This window comes from Ctenocephalides felis, unplaced genomic scaffold (assembly GCF_003426905.1).
Source record: "Ctenocephalides felis isolate EL2017-DRISC unplaced genomic scaffold, ASM342690v1 CF-g0.4_SCAFFOLD_03571, whole genome shotgun sequence".
NCBI lineage: Eukaryota > Metazoa > Arthropoda > Insecta > Siphonaptera > Pulicidae > Ctenocephalides > Ctenocephalides felis.
Window position 1 is genome coordinate 66390869 of NW_020539725.1, and position 25268 is coordinate 66416136.

The 25268-nt window shown below is 28.7% G+C and overlaps 3 protein-coding genes across 4 annotated transcripts; all 3 read right to left on the minus strand.

Moving 5' to 3' along the window:
* Positions 1-765: 765 nt before the first annotated feature.
* Positions 766-3015, minus strand: LOC113385076 (charged multivesicular body protein 7). Of its 2 annotated transcripts, XM_026622882.1 has the most exons (7): positions 2547-3015; positions 2274-2451; positions 1964-2195; positions 1671-1880; positions 1431-1609; positions 1047-1333; positions 766-970 (listed from the first exon to the last, which is right to left on the minus strand). In XM_026622882.1, the coding sequence occupies exons 1-6, from the start codon at positions 2846-2848 to the stop codon at positions 1049-1051; spliced, it is 1386 nt and encodes a 461-aa protein (XP_026478667.1). In that variant the 5' UTR covers positions 2849-3015; the 3' UTR covers positions 766-970; positions 1047-1048. The 2 variants fall into 2 exon arrangements, with proteins under 2 accessions (XP_026478667.1, XP_026478666.1); XM_026622881.1 differs by having other exon boundaries at positions 766-1333.
* A 944-nt stretch (positions 3016-3959) lies between these two features.
* LOC113386557 (coiled-coil domain-containing protein 96-like) lies at positions 3960-7300 on the minus strand. The gene is made up of 7 exons (XM_026624335.1): positions 7220-7300; positions 6320-6411; positions 6061-6250; positions 4736-4949; positions 4513-4661; positions 4321-4452; positions 3960-4100 (listed from the first exon to the last, which is right to left on the minus strand). Exons 1-7 carry the CDS (start codon positions 7298-7300, stop codon positions 3960-3962), a joined length of 999 nt encoding a protein of 332 aa, XP_026480120.1.
* Positions 7301-14790: 7490 nt separating this feature from the next.
* LOC113385716 (cathepsin L1-like) lies at positions 14791-25172 on the minus strand. The gene is made up of 7 exons (XM_026623554.1): positions 25168-25172; positions 20534-20636; positions 16884-17083; positions 16357-16519; positions 16040-16226; positions 15286-15503; positions 14791-15140 (listed from the first exon to the last, which is right to left on the minus strand). The coding sequence occupies exons 2-7, from the start codon at positions 20624-20626 to the stop codon at positions 14979-14981; spliced, it is 1023 nt and encodes a 340-aa protein (XP_026479339.1). The 5' UTR covers positions 20627-20636; positions 25168-25172; the 3' UTR covers positions 14791-14978.
* Between the last annotated feature and the right edge of the window lie 96 nt (positions 25173-25268).

The window sequence follows — 25268 nt, forward strand, 5'->3', positions numbered from 1 at the left end:
TAATGATTAATTGTTTGTAATATCATACTTGTCTCAAATAATTGTCACAAGATTGAATATTTTTAAAATTTATAAAAAAAAATTGTTAACAGCAGTTCAAAAATTCGTTATAAAACGTTTTTTGTCTCTCCTGAAAAGTAGTAGTTTCTGAGATACGAGGTTGCGTCAGAAAAGCATCGATATATATATATATATATATTTATATATATATATATATATATATATATGTGTACAAACTGCAATAACATAATATTTAAATAAATAATACTAAAAAGCATAACAATATGTTTAAATTAAAATGTTATTAAAATCAATAAATCAATTTATAATATTAATTATTTTCTTACTCAGGAAAGAAACAGCATGGAGAGAATACCAAGCACGTAAAAAGTGGCAACAAACATGGGGTAAAGACTATGAAGAACTTGCCAAATGGCGAGACCAAATTAAAATCCCTGCCGTTGAACGAAGGCACATTGAAAAGGGTAATATAAGAACTTCATACAATCCTTGGCTAAATCCAATTGAAATTGAAGTTAAGCCAACAAATCGGGTTCCCAGAACAAGTTCAGGTATAAAATAAATTACACTTGAGTTTATAATTATTTATATCAGATCATATAGATGAATCATGTTTAATTTGATTGTAACATAAAAAACTTTTAAAATTTATACTTACTACTTACAGCAAAAATATAATTATGTAATGTGAGATGCTTATTTAATATAAAAATATAATTGATAAAACCTTTTATATTCCATATTCCATATAATTAAGATTAAATATCAATAATGATTAAAAAAAACAATTATTTGCAGAAGAAGTAGGTCTGCGAGCACAATTTCCATTAGAATATCCAATAGATATGTATATATCACCAAAACACTTCATTGATCCACCAGATTTACCGTCTAAACCAGAGACAGTCATATTCATTGGATAGTAGATGAAGATACACAAAAGTAATTCCTAAGAGTATAAAATTTTCTTATATAATCACAGTTTGAGCAAAATAAAGGCACTTGTTTAAAATTCCCAAATTAACTTTTAATTCGATATCTTTTGTTCAATTTCTTGTTTTTTTGGTGACAATTTTTCAGGTATCTTTGGCAACTTTGAAAGCATATCATTCAAAGCATCATCATCCAAATTGTCTTCAAGTTTAGGATATATCATAGGTTTTTTATCAGCTGCAATCTCTTTAACTTCTGGTTTTTCTGGTTTTGTTTCTTTTAATAAATCTTCTAACTCGTTTTCAAGTTCTCCAATATCAGTATCGTCTACTTTCAAATTAGACATGTCGGATTGGATCTCATCACACTCCTCAAGAGTCTGCAAAAAATTGATAAATAATTGATAATAATTGATAAAAAATAATTGATAGTTAATAAAGTGTTTGTTAACAAGTCCATGTTTAAGGTGAACTTACGTCTTGCAGATTAGCCATAGTATCTTGAACAAAGTCTGAGTTGAGTTTTAATTCCTTCATTGTGTCTTTTAAAGCTGCCAGTCCACTTTGATAGCTATCGAAAATTTGACCGTCCGATTGTGAATCTTGTATTCTGGTTAATAAACCTTGTATATTATCAAGTGTTTGCATCCTTTTTTCTAAAATATGAAATTTGTTAACACACTTGTATATAAAATACTAATTAAATAAAATACGTACCAATAGAAGCATCTAATTGGCGTTTACGTTTCAAACAATTCTTTGCCATATTGTTTTTCTTAGTTTCTAAATACTTTTTCGCTTCAAGCCTTAATAATTCTTTTTGTTCTTCCAAATTATTAATCGAGTCCATTAAATATTTTTCATTCTGTTGTAATGTATATATACCTATATCTACAGGAGTTATATCACTACACACTCCAGAACCATCTGAAAATAAATTAAAAATTATTTATTAATACATTTTGTATGAATCTCATTAATTTTTTAATATAAAACATTTATTAAATTACCTGGAAGTTTGATGATGGTGTCACACTTTGAATTAGAATTAATTTTATCAGATATTGTCTTTATATAAATTTTTTTTAATACATAAAGTTGATGCAAAGCTATTAATGTTCCTTCTTCTGATAATTTCATTTGCCTACCACAATCCTGCGCTGTTTGCAGTGATATCAATCCTTTATTAAAGATTGGATTTCGATAAGCTTTCAGCTTTCTTAGAAGTTCATCACCATTTTTCTTAAAAATAAAAAAATGACTCATAAATATGTATTACATAATATAAGTATGTAATTTTACAAATAAAACAATTATTACCCTTGCATTTTCTAAAACGATATAAATAGTATCTTCTTCAATTGGTGGGTTAAATAAAGATGATCTAATTGTGTTAAAAGACCATCTCAGTGTTTTAGCGACTGAATTAACTGCCCAATTGCCCCAATCTGCTGTTGGTGCTTCATAAAACATCGAAGCCATTGTGATTTCTCCAGATCTGTAAATATTATACAACCATTAAAAATAATAACTAAACATTTAATAAAATAAAATAAAGATAGATAGCATAAAGATGATTCAATTACTCCTTACTTGTACATTTCTTGAATAACGGTCTCCAAACAAGCCGGACTTCTTTTATTTTCCACATATATCTTTTTCAATTCAACCATTGTAAAGTTTGCACAGCCTTTAATATCGCACCATTTCTTAATTAAACTCGACCAAAATTGCAATTTAGATTCCCAATCTTCTGGGTTTACATTTTTTGGACGAAATGGTGCAAAGAGAGCATTAATTCTAGTTTTATCGTGCCAACAAATCGGTAACCGATCTTCTGGAAATACTGTAATATCTTCCGATTTTCCTAATTGTACACTTTTTATGTAACTCATGATTGTTTTTGCTATTTTCAGCAGTCAAGTGGAGGATTGAAAACCAATTTTGCAAGTGTTATCATGTAGTGCAAACTTATGAACTAGATATTTAAATATAAATCAAATTATTGAATTTTAAAATTAAACTAAAAGAATTAGTTAAAAACACCAGAAATGCTACTATCGTTTATCTACGTTTTAAATAATTGATTCGATCAAAAGATCTTGAAATAGATTTTGACAGCTCTTGACAGTTGAACACAATTGCACAATAGAATTTTGTAAAATAACATGAAGTTGTCAACGAATTACAAAAAACCGTTGATATTTGAATAAGTAATTATGTTCTTTTTCAAAATATGGTTTTTCTTCTCTTTGTTAATATTTAAATGTAAAATATGCAAATAAACATGTATAATTTTAATATTTGACACATATTTAGTGTCTTATTTCATAATTAGTAACAGCCCATATTAAGGTAACTTTATGTTTGTTAAAAATTCGGGTCTTTTAAATTATTTTTGGAAAACATTATACAATTTTTTTTTGTTACAATTTATTTTTGTTAATCAAGACTTTAATGTCTTATTTACAAAATTGATATGAGCAAAAAAATACAAAAATACAAAAAAAATGAAACATACAATGAAACAATTTTGTTTACTAAAAATGTTGACAATGAGTGCAAAACTTTTTATTTTTCTAAACTATGAATCTTTTTTTGCTTTTAGAAATTATATAAAATTCTGCAGAACTTTCTTCATAATTAACTTTAGACCACAAATTCTACCTTTATATGTCAAAAAGTTTCAATAAAATAATTAAGCACTTAATTAGCTTATCAAACAACTAAAATCAAACTAATATTTTTTATATAAAAATATATTTTTAATATTTTTTTTATAAAAATATATTTTTAATATTTTTTTACCATTTGTTTTCAAAGGTCATAAAATATATATTTCACATATACGTGACCCAAATAATATTTTTTATAAAAAATATATTTTTAATATTTTTTTACCACTTTATGTTTTCAGAGGTCATAAAATATATAGTTCACATATAAGTGACCCATTAGCAATTGTGCTTCATTCTCAACCCTACAAAACATCAAATTCTTTAACAATCAATAAATCTTGAAAGGTTCCCTTAAAATATCTCTACTTTTACTGCGTTCGTGTATTTTTTCCCTTATTCTCACCAATTGCTCGTGCTCTTTCTGATGCAATTCTTTCTGCTTTTCTAGCTCGATTTTTCGTTCCTCCACCTGGAAAGAAAAATAATGAAATACAATGGAAAGGTACATTTAAATTTATAACTATTGACCGTAAAGTAAGTTATAGCAATCTCAAAAAATCGAAACATAAAATTTTTATATATTTTTTTATGTTTCAGGGGTTTCTGTACATTTTCGCATACCTTACAAAAAATGAATGTGTGTGTGAGTACGTATGTGTGGATACAATTTTTTGTCTACGATTTCTTACTTTCTCAACAATCTTCATCATGTCCTTCAGCAAATCCGGACGCAGCATCAAACCGCACTGCATTTTCTTCTTCTCAATTTCTCTTTTTAAACGATCACGTGCCATCTTGCTACTGTTTGTTAATAAGCGGATCTAAAAATTTAGATAATTACATTAAACCTGTACATTAAAAATTATTTTTAATTTCATTACCCAGGCAGCGTCTTCCTCATATCCTTGCAGCATTTCAGTACTGTACAGGACATCATATTTGACGGCATGGGCTTTTTCTCGCACATGGGCCAAGGCCACCGCTATGCCGCGGCACTTTTCATCCAGGGCCTGGATTTCCGATTTACGATCTAGGAAAAAAAAACTTGTAGAATCAAAAATTATTGGAAGCTTCAAAAGGGAGAAACTTATGTTTTACTATTACCTTCTAATTTTTCTGCTCGATGCTGCTTCATAGCCAAGAGCTTTTCATATACCATAATAGATCTTTCTTTTGGCTTAGACGGATCAATTACAGAAAAAGTTTTCCAATAGTCCTCGGCTTGCTTGAGGGCCCTCAGAACCTTCAGCAGACGAAGGCGCTGCGCCGACAATTCATGCAATTTGAGTCGTTGTCTTCTTAGATAACGATCCACGACCTGAAATTAAAAAAAAACTAGTGGTGTGTGGCATCGTGCCTTAAGGCAAATTGCTGGAACTTCCCGTACCGTAATGAAATAATCGAAAAATTTTAAACGCTTTCAAATATATATTATTACAAATACTGTAACTTTAATTATTTTTGCTATCTTGTTATATCTGAGCAAATCAAATGTAAATCATAAATCAATTTATCTATTTCCAGAATATTAACAATCGTCATTTCTTTTCAAGTTCAATTTCAAAAAAATAGTTGCCCAATTTACACAAGTGAAAAAGTGCTCCTGTATAGTCACAGTCTAAGCGCACTTGCAAATAATTCTGTGCAACATTTTCACTTATACTGTGCTTAGCTTGGCGTCATTTTCACATTTTTCAATGGTTTTCACAAAATTGAAAAAGTGCTCCAGTACTTAAACAGTCTAAACGTACTTGGCTAAACATTTGTGCCAGAGTGGCGCTTAGACTGTGCTTAGCCTGGGTCATTTTTTTAATTTTTAATCCAAAATTACAAAAATATTTTATGGAAAATAAAAACAAAGATGTAATAATGTTTTATCCTCAAAAGTAATTGTTTTGTCAATATAGGAGAAAGTTTTTTAGATCATCCAAAAACTGCCATTTTTTGCTCATTTAGCTCTGTATCTTCGAAATGTCTGGGCCTGCCTTTGCCAAAAACTAATAACCACTTCTCTCAATCATTACAAATTGAATGTTTTTAGATCATTCAAATCCGATACTCCGTACCCTCAAAAACTCGATTTGTATTTTCTGCACTCTTTGCTCTGTATCTCCGTAACGGCTGGACCTGCCTTCGCCAAAAACTAATCAACACATCTCCCTATCAATAGAAATCGAATGTTTTATAAACCATTCAAATCGGTAAATCCGTGCGCCCGAAAACGTGGACAAAAAAATGCGGACATACAAAACACACACACACACATATCTATTAGTTTTTTGAGGTATGTCAAAATATTGAGAAACCTTCAAAACGTTGAGAAATGCAAAAATTTTCATTTTCGATTTTCGGCCCATTACTAAAACTACCCTACGGGAAGTTAATATAAGTTTGTTAGTCAACAGCTTTAAATTTCAATCAATCTCTACCTTTTCCTGCAACGGTTGAGCATTCCGAGCCCTAATTAGGCCAACCCCGACTTCCCTAAGTCTCTTCTCGTACACCACCAATTCTTTAGCAAAATGTTCGCTCGCGTTGTCACAGTCCTCCTGAAGGGCGCGAGTCCTTCTGGTCATCAGACGATGCTCCGTTTTCCAACTGGTCAACAACTCCCCAAACCTGGTATTAAAAGACACATGATAAAGGTAAAATAGCATAAGGTAATAATAAATCTCATTCTTCAAATACTTTTGCAATTTATCCTTATACAATTTGTTCTTGTCCAAAGTGAATATTCCCAACGGTCGTTTGCGTCTTATAATCCGGATATCCTGATCCAACTAAAAACAGAAAAAACAAGTTTGTATTGGTATTTTTCCTTGAGGCAAGTTACATAAACTTCCTGATATGTGTAAATAATCGACTTAATTAATAATAAACAAATTAATATATGAGTGATTAGAAGTATTCCGAGTGGATTTATTACACATCATTAACACGAAACAGACACTTTATCGTTATACCAATTAACTCGTCTAATGTTAATTTTAACAAACGTCAAAAAAAACCACTCATTTTCTCAAACTTTGATACATTTTTAAAATTAAACTACTTATCGTAAGGCATTAATATTTCAGCAAATTTTGTAAGACCATGATATATAACGCCAAATAAAGTTTCATAAAAATCGGCTTAAATTTTTTTCAACAGTTAATTACAAGAAAACGGCTCGGTAGATTTTCACCTAAAACTGATCAGTATCATTCCCAACTAATATCTTTTAAACATTTTCTGATTTTTTATAATCGATTTGTAGTATGAGCTTAAATGTGAATGAAAAGTTTAACACTTTTTTCCAATTTTCAAAGAAATGGCTCGGCCGATCGTCGCACAAAACTGACAAACGATAGTCCTCATTGAAATACATCAAGACTTTTAAATTTCTGAAATCGGTTCAGGCGCGTTTTAAGAAAACGTCGATTCACGGCAAAAAATCTGTTCACGCACACGCACACGCACACACACATATACTTTTTCCAAATGTTGGTCTCATTCGATTCAGAATGGCTTGAAACATCGAAAAAACATAAAATTAGCGATTCGGATTTTTTAGGATGAGAAAAACAAATTTTGATAAAAATATCTAACCTTATCCGCAGCTACATAGTTAGATATTCTTCGTTGCAGCAGCAAATTGATTTTTCGCAATTTAGTCCTCTCCAACCTCATCATGTGAATTTGGTTTTTAACTTTTTCTCTGTCAATGGTGCCTCTTTGTTGCAACAAGGCAGCACGTTCTGCTGCTTCTTGCTCCAATTTAAATAGTTTGAATACTGACAAAAATAGAAACTCAATAAATATTCATAATATCTTAGAAGTAGCATGAAAAAATAATGTACCTCTGGCAAAAATCTTCTGTTTCGCGGCGTCATCGAAAAATTTCTCGCTGAAAACATCTGAAAATAAAAATATATAGTAACGCTTCTATAAATAAAATATAATATAAATATCTTTGCTTCATAAAACTAACTTTTAATGGTTTCAATACACTGTTCCTGATCAATAGATTCTGAAGAGACATCGCTTTCTTCACCAATGCTTTCCCCTGAATATTCAGTTTGTTTCTCTGTTTCAGGCGATACAAATATATCCTCGAACAAGACATCGTCTTTTTCATCCTGATAAGCTACTTTTGAAACTTTGAAGTCGCCAGATATTTCCTAAATGAGTAAAGGACAATGAAAAATTTAATAGTACAAAGGCAGCATTAGATAGATAGTGTTAAAGACATCTAATACTTAGCAGATAATCTTATAATTAAAGATTATATTAAACAAAAAGAAGAGTGCGCCTAAGGATCACACGCGATTGAAGTAAAACTTATTTGCTACTGTGCAAGATGGCATTTAAGTAAAAATAAATAAAACATCATATAACAATTATGAATATTGCTTATTAGTAGATTTATTAGATTTTTTAGAATCTTGAAATTTTTGAAGGTTTGACTTTTTAAAAAAATGTTTTTTGTTGGCATTTTTGTTTACTTTGTTCTATTGGATTTTCGAAAACGATAAACCTACCTTCCCAAAAATGTTATTAATTTAATTTAACTATAGTTCTTCGTTCAAATCGGATGCTCCGTTATTTTAAAGACTAATTATTAATAAAGATTAATTACTATTTTTGGTACATTTTGCACCGTATCTTCGAAACGATCAAAATATAATCAGCACATCTTACCGCATTAAACCAAACCGAATGTTTTTTGAATTATTCAAATCGTTTGAACTGTGTTCCCAAAATAGTCGACGATAATTTGTATCCGAACACACAAACACATACATCGATTTTTTCCAATTGTAAGATATGCCAAAATGATCAGAAGGTTTTGAAACGCTTTAAAGATATGCAAAAATTTGCATTTTCGATTTTTTATGGTATTATGTATTATAACTTACCCTACGGGAATTCAATAATATAACAAAATTTCCTATTTGTTCTAACAATCAGGCACATTCGACGAACTTTTTAACTTCCCTTAGGATAAGATCTGAAGAATATATTTTTTTTGAACTTTCAGCTCGATTACGAATCTCTCTAGTTGCCAAATTGCCGTATTATGTTTTGTTAGTTATATTTCTTGAAATACAATTGTTATTAAATTGGTTAACTTTATTATATCGAATTTTTTTCTCACTTTTCAAATTTTGCCGTCCTAGAATATTTGCCGCCCTTTACAATAGCCCCTAGTGTAAATCCAGCACTGAATAATAGCATTAAAAATGTGTATAATATTTTAAAATGTAATTAAAGTCATACTTCAAATATGACATGATCAGTTTGTCATTATAATTAGGATTTAGAAATGAACCTCCACCATTAGAGAAATGAAGTAATTGCTGATTAATACATTCTATAATATTCGTTCACACAGTGGATTATTTTAAACAACGCCTAAACAAATAATGTTTTCGTAACTTATCACTCATCATGTAATAATTGTGTTTGAAGAACTTCATGTAATTAAAATTAACATACATTCATCGACTGATGGTATTTTTTTACTTTTTCGTTGACGATTTAATCTCATTCTTTGAACAGCTGTAATATCTGTTTTGCCTAAAAAATATTTTCCATTTCAATCACTTCAATAACAAAGATTTATAGAATCTACGAATAATATAGAAATTATTTCAATAAACCTATGTTTCATACACGGCGCAAATGCTGCATTTATTTTATTATTTTAATTATAATTATTTACGGGAGACAGTGTAAGATATTGTTCTGATTCAGGCATTTTTCATTAAATCGAGATTTGTACTACGATGTAACTTTAAAATGTTTATTTATCTATGCCGATTTCCTTGTTGATATCTGTACGCATACAACGACAGAATTCTATTCACATACGCGACGACTAATCACAATCGACCCGTATAGAAATGACATCATCGAGAGCGAATAACAAATCATTGGCACTCGACTCTTATCTTATCTGCCGTAACGTACTTCCGTTGCATTTGTACGGATTTATACGTCTAAAGAAGGTTTACTTCAATAATGATTTACTACCTCAGAAGGTCTCTCCTCGTCAATCGAACCCATGCTGGACACGCTGGTGTTCTCGTAAGGTAATTGGGGAGCTGCCAAGTACTGACGGAAATCAGTTGTAGGCGTCAGACGCACTCTAAAGTCGCCAACCATTTCCCCAGTGTAACGAGTTGCCAAAGTGCTCGCCTTTTGGCTCAGTTTTATGGACTTTTTAGCTAAAAATAAAAGGCAATTGAAATATAAACTGAATTACAAAAGTAATCAATGAATTATCAATTATCTTACTTCTAGTGCTCTCAGCAGTGCTCTGGACTTCGGCGAGCGTTTCGCCCTCGTCCAATACAAAATACGGCACCTTGTGACCCTTAGACGAGCCACTGGATTTGCCAACTGATCCCACCACACTTTCCGACGAAATACTTGTACCAATTCTGGATTTGATGGTCGCCGCACTTATGGCCCTTCCAAGCTTGGAGACTCCGTCTCCGTCGGAGGACATGCCGAGGGTGCTTAGGGTGCTTATTGTCGATTTGCGTCGTTCGGTAACTTATAAAGGATAATACGTCATAAAATTTAGTGCAATTAAATTGAAAGAAAATCTCTGGCAACTAAAAATCAAGTTGAAGTTAGAATCGAATAAGAGTATGGTATGAATCCAATAACAATCTAGTAATCCCATAAAGAATCTAGTAAAATCAAATAAAAATGTAGCAAGATTTACAAGAATCTAGTAAAATCAAATAAAAATGTAGCAAGAACTCAGTAGCACATTCTTGCGAGAAACTGGTAAGAATCCAATAAGATTATGTTGAGAATCTTATAAAAGTCTAGTAAGTAATCTTATAAGAATCTGGTAATAAGCTCATGAGATGCTTGTTATAACCTGATCAGAAACCACTAAGCAATAACATCATATGTGCTATTAAATTGAAAGAAAATCTTTCAATAAAATTCAATAAAAATCGAATAAGACCCGATGAGAATCTAATTGGATACTAGTGAGAATCTTATAATAATCTACTAGGTAATCTTATGAGAATTTGACATGAATCTTAAGAGAAACTAGTTAGAACCTGATTGGAAGCTACTTAGGGTATTTAGGATCAATTTGGAGTTTAAATAAAAACTATACAGAGTCTAAATAAATTCAAGTCAGATTCAAAGTAGAATCTCTTTGCAAACACGTAAATCTATAATATAAAAATGAATCGTTAAATCTATTGGTAAGCGTATAACTCAACAACTCCTGGACGAATTTGGCCAATTCTTTTTTTAAAATGTTCGTTGAAGTCCAAGGATGGTTCTTACGGCGAAAAAAATTGAATAATTGCCGGAAAAACCCTAAAAACAACCCTTTTTTTTCACATACAAACGTTAGTATTTTCACATTTTTGCAATCGGATACGGAATATTTACTCAAGTCAATGGAGCGTTTTGGGTCTGAATTTTTTTACTGTGCTCCAATTCGTAATATATTTTAAAATTAGATTTATCTTACTCTCAAGTTCAAAAGTGAAAATAATTTAGACTCCTTTGCCATTTCCCAGGGGAATGACATCCTTGTCAGTGGTGTAATTTCATTTTTTTTTCAAAAGAACTTCGCAAATACTCATCATTTTATTTAAAGCAGTTGTACATTTAAGATCCATATGGGTGGATGCATATACATTTGGGTGTAGACTGTAGTATTAGGTTGTCAAATATCTCCCTTCCGCTTTTTTGCTCTTGGTTTATAATACAAAAAGGCGGAAGGGAGATATTTGACAACCTTAAATTAAATCTTAAATTATTATGATTCAATTCAGAATGGCTTGAAACGTCCAGAAAACATAAAATTAGCGAATCCAATTTTTTAAAACCTTAAACCTAAAAAATCATAATAATTTTTAACTAATTGATGGTAAATATCAGTATAGGTTATTAAAAAAAATTGGAACTTTTGAATTGTAAACATAAGTACAGGACAACGTCTGTTGGGTCATCTAGTTAATCATAAAAAACAAATCAGCGCAATTCCCAAATATCTTTCCAACGATTTTTTTTTTCAAATCGTATCATCATATTTTTCCAAACGTAACGTATGTTTTATTTTTTATCAATTTTAGTCAACGTCTAGAATATTTTTATCAAACAAATTTAGTGCACATAGTTATATAAAAAATTGTTTCGACATATTACAAAGTAAATAACGTCCATCGATTTACCTATATCTTATCAAAATTGATAAGAAATATCGCACAAAATCCCATACAGAACGTGTGATGTTCACAGTTCGATTATCTTGATTTTTTTTAATAAAACTAGTCGAAATTACGCAACTAGTCGAAATATTACCTTAAAATATTAATCTACTTTTATTCAACTTACTTGAGGTAGATTGTATTCTAGAAACCGATCTGATTAATGATGATCTCTGCTCTGCAGACATTCTTGCCCTCAAACTGCTGTGTCTGCCTTCTGAAAAAAATAAAAAAAAATAGTTTTGAGGGGTACATTCTGTTTGGCAAAAATTTTAGTACCTGTCTCAACAGTTTCAGGCTCTTCTTTGCTGGAAAATAATGAAACCTGAGTTTCTCCATGTTTTCTTTTTCTACTAGCCTTAAAATAAAAATTCAGGGTATATTTTAATTGTTTCGTGTTTTACTTAAGGATATAATATTCATTATTGTCTTCACTTACAGCAATTCGTTCAGATTTCAAAATACTGCCAGATTTTTTTTGATCTCCATCTTCTTCATCAACTCTATCGACATCCCCTGAACCTTCCTCCATATAGTCCGTTTCTCGATTTTGTTCCTCCAAAACTTCACCATGTCTGTTTGGGTTCTCCCAAACATTGCTTTCATTAAAATTGTTGTTTTCCATTTTAATTTGTACCTCAGCCAAATAAATATTAGAACCGAATGGGGTATGTATAAATTTTAGGATTTTGGACCCTACAACTTAGGCCTATAATTAGACATACCCACACCGCACTCCACTCCTAACACTAACTAAATAATAACGCTAAATATATTTCAAAAATAATTTACATTGTTTGTTTTTGTTTTTTTTCGCCCATGCATACTAGGATAAAAAAATTGTTTTGAAATAATTTATTCTACAAAGGTAAATGAAATTGAATAGTTTCAAGTGAAAACTCTCATATAAAAAGAGTGCAATTGCTTTCAAACAAATATTTACAAAAATACCAAAATTTAATTTTATCTTTATTTTAAATATCAACTGGTAAGATTTTACAGTATGCTAAAGATTCTAATTAGATTTTGGTAATGATCTAATAAAATCTAATGAGATCCTGGTACGAATCCAATCAGATCCTAGTTAGAACTTTATAAGACTAATACGTGGAATTTCCAAATATTTCTCGGACGATATTTCAAATTTCTTTTCAAAATATATTTCCATACGCCACTAATATGGCCAAACGCCGCCACTGGCTCCGCCCCTTCTTCTAAAATCGAATGATAAGTGCACACGGCACATTTTATCTGCCCTTATCAATCCTTATCACTAAAACAGTCCTATAAATACACGATATGCCATTTCCACATACATATTGTATCAGAATTTGAGAGAGTTGTTCCAAGACCTCATATTGTAAGTAGTATTTTTTATTTTTTATTATTAAAATTAATCAGTATTTTAGTTTGTTGTATCTACTTGTAATTTTGAAAATTTTCAGAATCCATCATTATGGCAAGAAGATCATCAGACGATATTTTATAATGTAGTCCCAAGTGGTTAGAAGTACATAGATCAATACGTTTTGAAAAACATGCAAGCATTTTTTGCTTTGTTATATCAATTTGTATACCATTGCACTTGCCTGTTTTGCGATTGAACTATGTCCTTGTGACCTGTTGTGGCTGCAAATATCTTCGAGACTTCGAGAATTATTTTAATGTATCATATTTATTTACAAGACTGATGTAAATGCAGTTCTAAATGGTTATGAAAATATTACTCAATATTTTGTATTAAAATTGCAAGAATTATTTGGTTTGCACTCGCATTTTTATGATTGAACAATATTTTTATATCCTGTTATGTCTGCACATAATGTTCAGTAGTAAATTTGTGTATAAAATTATATATATATATATATATATATATATATCAATTTATATAATAAATATGAACAATACAACACTCAGATATTTAACACACATTTTGTGTACACACGAAGTGTGTTAAAAATCTGAGTGTTGTATTGTTCATATTTAACATTTAATATTCATTCCACTCATATCACAAAATTTTATATTATATATATATATATATATATATATAACATGAATTCTATTTATATATAATATGATTTATAAGATATCACAGCATGCTATGATATCTTATCTATATTTTTGTAGATTAAAATTGATATTCACATGCTTTGCACATAAAATAAAGAAAAATTCTTAAAAATTTTATTTAATATTATTTTCTTTGAATATGAACTTTTTCATTGTAAAATTGTACATTTTTATTATTAAAATTTTAATTTTCAGCTTTTTTCTCAGAATTAATTTATAAACTGTAATTCTGTATCAAAAAGTAAAACCAAAAACTGGTAAGCGATTAGGTAATTAAGTACTTATAACTTTTATATAAAATTCAATTTTAAACTGGACTTGATTATTAACTGAACACAAATATAAAATTCAAATTCAGTTGATTCATTCAGCTCATTTGCATTTTTAACTTGTTAAAAGTGCCTTTAATGTGGCTTGCATTTTTCTTTTGCTTTTTATTTTTAGAGTTCTTAAGAACACTTCAACTTGTTCTTGAAACCTTATCAATAATTACAATATTTTCTACAAATTTGTGTAAATTTCAGTCACAGCAGTCTTATTAATTTGCTCTTTGAAGCCAACATAAAATTTCAATCAAGAAAATATATAAATTGATTTTTTTTTTAATTATATAGTATATCAAATACATCAATTTTTTATAGTTGATTGGGAAATGAGGAAAGGATCAATATTATAAAAAATTTGTTTTTCTATAAAAAGTGTATTTATATAAATCTTTGTAGATAAAATTTCATGTAATCACAAGACTTAAGAATTAAGAATAACCTATACACTACATACTATAATTTATCAAACATCTTGTATGAATAAAAAAACATTCAAAGCATGAAATATTTAGCTATCACAAACAATATATAAATGATTAAATTATAAGCCCTTAAAATTTAAAATAATATCATGGTAAGTTATTCAGATTTTTATAAACTACAAGCCAAGGCTTATAAGTCATAAAAACCACATTTGTTCACTAGCATTCATTCCTCCAACCATCATCAATAGTTAATATAAAATTCATTTACGAGATAAAAATAAACTTATGTTTAAACGAGAGGGTAGCTGGCCTGGGTAGCAACTCCACAATGGTTTTCCTTGTTACGAGCCATACGGATGTATCCCTTGTCTCCCCAGCTCTCGCCCCAAGAGTTCTTAACCAACCAGTAATCGTTGCCGTCTTCATCGGTACCGTAACCAACAGCCAAAACCTAAAAAAATAAATTACCATAAATATAAATCTATGTACTTTGTATATCTTATTGCTATGAAAAATAAATCAAAAAAAAAAAGAAAAAAATAAAAAAAAATAAATAAATCACAATTATTTAATGTAGTTTTTAATTTGTTACTTACACCATGGTCCAATTGTTCGCTATCACATTCAGGGTCGAAGTAGACACCTTCTGAGTAGAATTGGAAGGATTGGTGAGAAGCATCAATGGCAATGGAGACAGGTCCAACAGTAGCAATAGCTTCCATCAATTTACGTTCACTTCCTGATTCAATGTCTACGTAACCTTCATCAGTAGCTCCAGAGTTCTTGGGTTTGTAACGGCATTTGTCATCCATACCTAAGGAAAGAAACAATTGAATTAAAATTGTAACACTGGATAATTTTTTTTAGTAAACAATATCTAACAAATAAATTTTAAAAGCAAAATGTGCTAAAAAGAAGCTACTATCAATCTACTATTCTAGTTACATCTATTTTATGTTACAAAAATAGATTTAGAGGCCGATTCTGCTGCACAACAGACCAATATTATAGCAAGGCAATGTTAGGCTCCAAATTCCATACATTATGCTACTGAATCATACTGAATACAGTAAAAATGTCATGCATTTGCTGTGCATTCAGACATTTTACATATGAATTGCAACGTCACACATATGTTATGAAGCTGAGTCAGAAACACACTTATCTAACATCATTTTTTTTTTATTTGTGCTGTTTTTAGGTTAGGTTTCCTAGAAAAATGCCTGGATGCACAGAAACCACATGTCTTTTATCAATGTTAGTCAGTATTAGCATGGAAAGTTCTCCATAACATAGCCTTGCCATAACTTTGATCTGTTATGTGGCAGAATCGGTTCATTATCTTATTACCTTCATATGGGTAAGATTTTTCGGTATCGATTCCATGATTTTCCTTGATGTATTGGAAAGCAGCATCCATCAAACCACCATTGCAACCGTTGTTTCCGTAAGGAGTAGAGCAATCAACCAAATTTTGTTCAGACAAGGAAACCAATTTACCAGTTTGACGGAAATGTTGGCCTTCTAAAGCACCAGTCTAAAAAGAACAATGATAGAAATTAAACAAATTGAATGATAATAAAATAAGATGAAATCTTTTAAAGAAAAGATTATGTAAATCAATATTAGTTTGTTTCTAGATTGTCTAAAAATATCATTATAATTACCGCTGAGAAACTCCAGCAAGATCCACAATGTCCTTGATCCTTGACAGGTGTGACTGCTCCTTTTTCACGCCAGTCAACATGTTTTGGCAACTCTACATTGGCAGGAGAGATGAAAGTTGCTCCACGCAATTTTTCGACTCCACCCAGACGAATGGCATTCGATCTAAGAAAAATAATTATTAATTATATAAATCATATACAAGAAATTAATACCTGATTGGTTCTTTATCTATTTGTCTTACAGAGATAAATGTAAAATATCAATAAAAATCTTAGTTCTTATATCTGGTCTGGTTTTATAAGTTTTCACCATCATAGTGTTCTGATTTTTATCCCAACAATAATACAGAAAACTAAGAAATGATTTTATTAATTGGTCCATTTTGGTTACCATTTTAGCAACAAAATGTTCAATTTTGTAAAAAATTGAGAGCTCTGGTTCTGACCCGGAAGAAAAAACTTATTATCATGATTCTGGTAAAGTAAGTTAAAAAAGTTCGATGAAATAAAAAGGTCCATTATCTTACCTGGTCTTGTTGAATCCATTCAAAGTCTGGACGAATTCATGGTGCAACATATCAGCATATTTGTTGATACGTTGTTTGTAAGATTCCAAACCCATTTCATATCGTTGGTTATGTTTTGCAACTTTGTGTTTGTTTTCCATGAAGATCTTGAGACGGAACTTTTCTTCGGTTTCACTTTCATAGCGCTTCTTGTGGGCCAACTGTAAAAGAAAAGAATATAAATATTTTGAAATTTGAAAACTAGGTATCAAGTTAACTAGAATCCAGTAATAATTTAGTTGGATTCATTTGGAATGGTATTTTAGTATGTAATTATTTTGTAATATTTTAAATTCCAGTTTTAATCAATTTGGAATTAAAATAGAATCTAACGAACCTAATAAGCATCTACGAAGAATCTATCAAGAACTTCGAACGTGTAAGAATCGAGCCAGTGAAATCAATAAGATCCTGGTAAAAATCTTATTTGATTATTTTATATGGTTCTCATTATATTCTGTTCAACTTCTTACTAGGTTCTTACCAGATTTTGCTTATTAAACTTATTTAAAGTGTATTACTTAAAATCGTATTCAGATCGATTATTTTCAAAGTTTGATATCAAGCTGTCCAAGACGTTAATGGAACCTAAAACTTGTGGTTAGAACAACAAGCTTATGTATTAAAATAATTACTTAAAATAAAAAAAAACATTGCATGTGATAAAATTACATAAGATAACAGCTAAGATGTATCTGGTAGTATAATTTTCTTGGTTGGATTTTAACTAAGTTATTTGTTCATAATAACTGTGTGACGCAATTTGAAGTTGTATTTCTAAATAATTTAACGATATCAAATATCTGCGCATTTTGCTAATTAGTTGCGATTACAAATGACCGATTTTGCAAAAGAAAAAAAATACGAACGTAAACAGAAATATTGGAGCACGTGTATTGATAATAAACATTCGACATACACTTGATTTAAAATTGGTTCAAAATAAATTATGAAAGAATTTAGCAAAAAATAATAATCGATTCATAAAATATGAAGGTAACCTCGTACTCAGAAATATTTTATCATCTCTAAAAAATGCAAATTTTGTATCAGATTTCATATTCTTAGAAATGCAGTTAACATTTGTAATGAAATTAGTAAAAATAGAAAGTGGATATAAATCTAGTCAACACAATTAATTATTCTACAAATTTATTTCGTGAAGGTATATAATTATTCTAAAAAAATTTAATTTGTATATTTGGCTCAAGAAGTTAGAAACTTTATAGTCCTGTTTGAATTATCCAGTATGTTGACCCAATTTACCAAAATATTTATCACATATCCATGTCAACAAAAAACATGTGTTCCATCTGTTTTATCTCAATGACCTCTCAAAAAAAAAAAAAAAGTCGAAATCAATTCGCAGCTCGTGTCCAAAAAAAATAATCACAACAAAAAGATAATATTATTGAGTGATTTTTCGTCATTTTGTTTATTTGTAAATAAATTGCGAAGATTCACGTTCGTCAGAGATAAGGGATAAGTGAAATATAAAAATTGTATTTGGATTTCGAAATAATTAGGCGATTTTCTGCAAATATTTTGGACTAGCAGAATTCCAAGGAAAGATAAAAGCAATGTTTTTTCTTAAAATTTGGAAATGTTTAATTCAACTTGGTTGATTGTTTTCCTGTACAATTTTAATTGGCAAAATAAATGTTTACAAATAAAATAACTCTAAATCACCAATGGATGGCCGAAAATGACTATTGCACAAATGCACATTGAATCCGATTTTTTGTAAAGATTTTACTAAAAAAAATAATGTTTTACTAGCTAACTGTTAGGCTCTTTAGCAAAAGATAAGAATTTTTAAATTCACTCTAATTGAAGCTATTTTAAGAGAAAGCTATTCAAAAAAATTTGGTGTGAAGATTGCAATTAATAAACTTGCATATTGAATGGACCCTTAACAAAAATATGACGATCGCATTTAAACTCCTCATTTATTTACTGGGCAAACAAAGGTTGCTAAACCAATTATACTTAAATAAGTATATATTTTACATTGTATTTCTTTATCCCGGGGTCAAACAAGGGGTCACAACAATTCAGTTATCTTTAAATTTCCGCATATATCGGTGTCCCTTTACAAAGAAAAGCAGTTTGAACCAGAATCACAATCTGAGGATAATTATTTGTATAAGATAGTACTATAATAATGAAGTCGTTTATTTGATTTCCTTATTTATCGGTCATTTTCTTTTCACTTGGTAATGTCTTATCATTTTAGAACAAAGTTCAAACGAATTCAGAGATCTAACTACGCATTTGTGACATGTAATTATATCAAATGAGTGCAAACGAGTCGTTAAACTATGATATGGAGCAAATTATAAAAGTTAGATAAAACAAATATAAAACGAATTCATAGAAGGATACAATTCATAGAAGGCTGGTGATTTGCGATGTGCGAATATTTAAATATTTAGATCAAAAACCTCAATTTTCCCTTGAAACACCAAACACAATATTCTTGTAATGCTTATCTATCTGATCTAAACTTGGTTAAAATAAAGCCAGAAGGAAAAAAATTAGCACTTGTTTGTTTTCATAGTTTTTGTTAATTTACCTAGTACGTTTTGGGGACAATCCAAAACAAAAAATCTAAATCAAAGGCAACGTTGCTTTTAGACAACCCCGGGACACAAGGTGGAAATCCAAGATTGTCCTAGCCAAAACAAGACGTATGATCACCTTATAAATATTTACAACAGCAAGTACCTAATTTTGCGTTTAGTTATCACCAAAAATAAAATCTCAGATATTAAGATAACTCATAATTATATTATACAAGAATATACAAATTATGAAGTTCAATTATCATTTGCCAAAGAGAGTTTTACCACCAATGTATATAAATGATACTTTGAATATAATAGCGCATAAATTATTACATGGAGATAAAATGTTGATCTCTGGTTCAAATATTGTAAAAATGCGTAGTACGGAATTTAGAGATAAGAAACAAAATGTCATCCATCAGCGTCAAGGATGGACGAGATTCTGCAAATATAACCAGGAAATTGCATTAGAAACAAATGACGTGGAGATAACCATTATATAGTAAAAAAATAATTATAATAGTAACAATTGATCGATTGGATCATAATAGATGGCTTAAGGAAAATACAGATATATTTAAAAAAAATAGAATTACAATTATGTACGAGAGCACTCTTCAGCAAATGCTAAATAATATTATGAAAGCTTAATTTAGTTTAAAAAAACGGTAGTTATATGCTCATAAAAAATGATAAATTTAATTATTATTTAGATAGCAACATGTTTCCAAGTGAAAATAGCCCTTAATCAGGCATTGGTCTAATAAAAAGTAAGCGCTATTAGATAAATTTCAATAATAAAATTATTATCAAAAATGGATGGATTAACTATAGATGATTTGATATGGTAATCATTGGGTTACCATCTAAAAATACGATGTAAAGAAAAGTTTCAGCCCAACAGCTTATAGGACGTAATGTTCTAATTGCTATTGAGATAAGAGAACAAAAAAATAGTAATATGTGGCTTATTGATTCGCAGTAATCAAGAATTGCTTTCATCATTATAAACTTAGACAGATAGTATTAATAAATTTGTTTTACCTTGAATGAACTCCATTCTTCCTTCACCAAATCAAAGAAGGATACGGCGCTACTGCAGGCGACCAATGTTAAAAATAATACTAGCAACTTCATTTTGAAAATCCTGAAAAAATTAACAAGAAATTATATAAAGAAATTCATTCAATTTTATGTATTCTTAATTATTCCATCAAATTCGAGCTAGATTTGATGGTGACTAAAACTAGATAAAAGAATCATACCAACTACTTCTCAGTATAATAAAAGTAAACTAGGCAATGAACAAATTGCAACTAAATCTGTTCCACAAAAAATATGATTCAACCTGATCTATTTTTATTCATCATTTAATTTAGTTCAACTTATTCAGCACAATTAAATTTAAAACGCCGACTTGACAAATTGAATGCTCCCAAAACATGTTTTTTTGTAAAATATAAAAATTGCATGTTTAACAATAAATTATTGTTCACACATTTTTTTAATATAAAAAATGTCACAATATACGACGACATTGAATACAATTTTATTATAAAGCAGTCGTGCAGAATAAATTATTTTTATGATGCTTTTATATGTAATAATATATAAATTGTGATGTATGAAAAGGTGTGATTATATTAGTAGTGATTCGTTAGACATAAATAATTACATACATACATACATACATACATTGAACAATATAATAAAAAAAATATTTCGATTAAGGAAAATAAAGTTTATGCTTAATTTTATTATGAATTATAAAAAATTGGAATGATTTTTGATGGCCAGAATTTAAAATTTAGTATAACGATAAGTAAAACAAAAAAAAAACAAATGTAATTAATGATTTTATATGCAACAATAATAAATATTACAGTATATAGAAATATATAAAGTAAGTACTAGAATAAATCAAGGGAGTTCTTTTCGAATTCAAAAAACTACAAAAATTAACATTTATATTTAAAACTAAATGTAACAGAAAATGTGAAATATCAATTTGTAAATCATGTAACAATTTTTCTTTCAATCATTGAATGATAAGTTGATGAATTTAATTCAAACAGTTTTTTTTTATAGAGAACTGTGACCTTAAAGTTAATTGAACTTTAAAATGTATGATTTAGAATATATATATTTTTATCCATTTTCTCGGTAATTTACGAGTATTTAACACCAGTTGAATAAATATTTGTACGATTTTTTATGTATACTGGGAAATACCGATGATATGTTGCACAATTTAAATTTACATAAATTTCTTTGCATATAATCGGTTCGATAAAACAAATTGCACGTTAAACTGATTTATACTGAAAATTTCAATTTAATATGCAATTAAGTAAAATCCGTAAAAATTGAATTTTGCATCGTTTTCCAAAATAAATACTTTTAATGTTAATATTCGACTGTAAATCTTGATGAACAAATTTAGGAATATAATTACATATTTATGATTTAATGTGAAAATTTACAGTAACTGTAGCAAAGGAAAATCGTAAAAAAAAATTTATGCAGACAAGTAATTCAGTAATAAAGTAAAATCCGTAACAAATTCAATTTTTCATCGTTTTCCACAATAAATACTTTAAAAGTTAATATTCGACTAGAAATTTTTATGAACAGGAATAGATAGGAATATAATTACATACCAAGAGACCAAATAAATATAGATGAATATAAAATATCATACAAATAGCTCTCAATTTCACACTTATCATTCAAGTCTCATATAACAGTTATTTTATATTGTAAATTTATACCGATGATTCATTTTTTGTTTGATTATACAAGATAAAACTGGAGAAGGCGAGACGTGTATCACATGATTATCAATTTTCGGCGAATTGAATTCAAAACATTTATATCAGGTTGTATATGAAATAAAATATATATGAATACTCTTATGGTGAGAATGATTGCCAAAACAAAAGATAAGGAGTCTGACTTAATGTTTTAAAATTAATTTATAATTTAATTTATACAGATATTATAAGCATGTTTGAAAGATATCGATTGGTAACCGCATTGATTAAATTTTAGTGAAAACGAAAATTTTATTTTCGAAATAAACTGTTAAAGATTTTACCTAAATAGCTGAATCTCAGTTATTAAATTACGTATCGGAAAATTGCTGCAACTTGCCTTAAGGTAAATTGTCACTGACAACTTACAAATCAATAAAAAAAATAATTCATATATTTTATTCATTATTTTTATAATTCAGTCATCGTTTTGCAAATCATCAGTCACTTTTTCTCTGGACAGATGTTTTAGATTCCATTAAATCGTTCTCATCGTTTTTATGAATCATAAAGACTTGTAATAAGATATGAAAAATAAAAATAAAAATGATACCAGCATATGTTTATAACGCCTGCGGGCAATGATTCATATTTCTGAATAATGATAATGTATATTTTTATATTTAAAATGAATTTAGTAATTGCGAGCTGTTTTTGTGCACTGAGGGTGAAAATGTATACCTATGCAAAGTTACATATGAACCTTAAATTTACATATTCATAAATTATTTGTTCACGAATATGAAATTTTTGTTGAGTAATTATGTTTAGTCAGTAACTGAATTCCACATTAAAATCCACATTAAAATCCACATTTTAAATAAAAAAATTATATAAGATCACAATTAGCACATTACCTTTTTAGGCTATCTATCAAAAAAAAATATTGAATATGAAATTAATCTAATTTATGAGGTATTTATTAGTTGCGTTATTGATTTATGAATATATGAACTTTTTTTCAATTACAACATTATGGGGTGAAAATTTAAGGCTGTGGGTGTTTTTAATTTCAGGGCTTTAAGACGATCTAATTATATTTTGAATCATGAAAATCTAATTACAATTCTTATTATCTCATTATTATTATTATCTACTAAAGGAATGTAACATTTTCTACACAGGCGTTTGTTTGCAATAAAACAATTGCAGATATCCAAATATTTATATTCAATCTAAAGTCTTTATGGATGTTATTGATAGATGTTTAAGAAATGTATGATGGTTTTTAAAACACAGGAAACAATTGGAAATTTGCTTCCAATATCAATTGATCAAAATATTGATTTCTATATGACTAATTTTAAATAATTGAAATATGTTTCTATTAAGTTGAAATATCAATATATGAAGTTGGACTCGTAGAAATTAGTATTTTGATAAATGTCATGGTAACTATTATTTATAATTATATTTTATTAATGCTAATGAAACAAAGTTATAAAATGTAACTAATGTTTTTAATTTTTTTTTCAAAAAAGTGCAATTTTGTAAGTGAAAATGATTTGTTTTAAGGAAGGTGGAGTCCAGTGGTCTCAATATTTTAAAAATAAATGAATTTTCTAATAATTTTTTAATTAATTTTCAGAAAATGTCAAAATTGACAATAAATTTCCAAAAAATAGTGCAATTTTGTCAGTGAAAATTGATTTGTTTTTAGTAAAGGTGAGTTTCAGTAGTTTCAAATTTGAAAAAATATCAAAATTTTCTAAAAACCATTTAACATTTCCAAAAAATCAAAATGGCCAATAAATTTCAAAAAATTAGTGCTATTTTGTCAATGAAAATGATTTGTTTGTAAGTAAGGTAGTGTCCAGTGGTATCAAAATTTTGAAAAAAATCAAAATTTTCTAAAAATTTTAACATTTCCAAAAAAATGTCAATAAATTTCCTAAAATTTGTGCGATTTTGTCAGTGAAAATTGATTTGTTTTTAGGAAAGGTGGTGTACAGAAGTTTCAAAATTTTGAAAAAATAAAATTTTCGAAAAATTGAACATTTCCAAAATTGCCAAAAATTAGTGCAATTTTGTTAGAGAAAATTGATTTATTTTGAGTAAAGATTTCAGTAGATTCAAAATTTGAAAAAATATCAAAATGTTTTAAAAAATTCAAAATTTCCAGAAAAGTCAAATTGTCAATAAATTTTAAAAAAATGGTGCAATTTCGTCAACGAAAATGATTTGTTTATAAGTAAGGTAGTTTCCAGTGGCTTCAAAATTTTGAAAAACATCTATATCTTCTAAAAATTCCAAAATGAAGTCAAAATTGTCAAGAAATTGCAAAAGGTCGATTTTTTTAGATTTTTTAAGTGTTTTCGAATTTTGAAAATTGTTAAAAAAATCAAAATTTTAAATACAATATTAGAAGTTCCAGCAACTTGCCTTAAGACAAGATGCCATCCACCACTAGTTGGATAAAATATTACAGATTTATAATAGATTGATAAATACAGACGTTTACAAAACGAATAACAAGAGATTCTCAAACAAAAATATAATAGTCGAGTAATATAATTCCAAAAACCAGGTACCAAAAAATTTCATACAAAACTCGAGCAAAAAACTTGATTCACCACGAACAATGGCCATGACTTGTTTACCTTGAAATACCAATTATATAAGACGTAGTTTAACATCCGAAATAAACAAAAACCCGTTAATTTACACGATTTTAGGAATGAAACTATATGAATTCACGCATTAAAAATTATAATAAAATACTAGAGTACATTAATTAAAATTAATAAAGGAACAGTGGTAGATTTTCCTTCGACCTACATAAATCAAAGAATCAGCTGATGCAAGAACGCACTTGTAAACAAGATGTCAAAGCAAAACAGATCAATACATTCCAGTCCATTTTACAAAAATATCGTACACATTATACACGCATATATAACTATTTACTTAATTAACATGCTTAGATATATAAAACTAATAAATACAAAAAATCACTCACCAAAATA

Bases quoted from the DNA above. Each gene is read 5' to 3' on its own strand.
- LOC113385076 (XM_026622882.1), bottom strand. From the start codon at position 2,848: ATGAGTTACATAAAAAGTGTACAATTAGGAAAATCGGAAGATATTACA. The intron at 2,196-2,273 runs GTAATAATTGTT...TTTATTTTTAAG, and splicing joins TCGTTTTAGAAAATGCAAGG to AAAAATGGTGATGAACTTCT. The intron at 1,610-1,670 runs GTACGTATTTTA...TTCATATTTTAG, and splicing joins CCAATTAGATGCTTCTATTG to AAAAAAGGATGCAAACACTT.
- LOC113386557 (XM_026624335.1), bottom strand. From the start codon at position 7,300: ATGAGGTTGGAGAGGACTAAATTGCGAAAAATCAATTTGCTGCTGCAA. The intron at 4,950-6,060 runs GTAGAGATTGAT...TTTTAATTTCAG, and splicing joins CTCAACCGTTGCAGGAAAAG to GTCGTGGATCGTTATCTAAG. The intron at 4,662-4,735 runs GTAATAGTAAAA...TTTTTTTCCTAG, and splicing joins TCGAGCAGAAAAATTAGAAG to ATCGTAAATCGGAAATCCAG.
- LOC113385716 (XM_026623554.1), bottom strand. From the start codon at position 20,626: ATGAAGTTGCTAGTATTATTTTTAACATTGGTCGCCTGCAGTAGCGCC. The intron at 16,227-16,356 runs GTAATTATAATG...TGTTCTTTTTAG, and splicing joins CTTGCTGGAGTTTCTCAGCG to ACTGGTGCTTTAGAAGGCCA. The intron at 15,141-15,285 runs GTAAGTAACAAA...TTATTTTTTTAG, and splicing joins GCGAACAATTGGACCATGGT to GTTTTGGCTGTTGGTTACGG.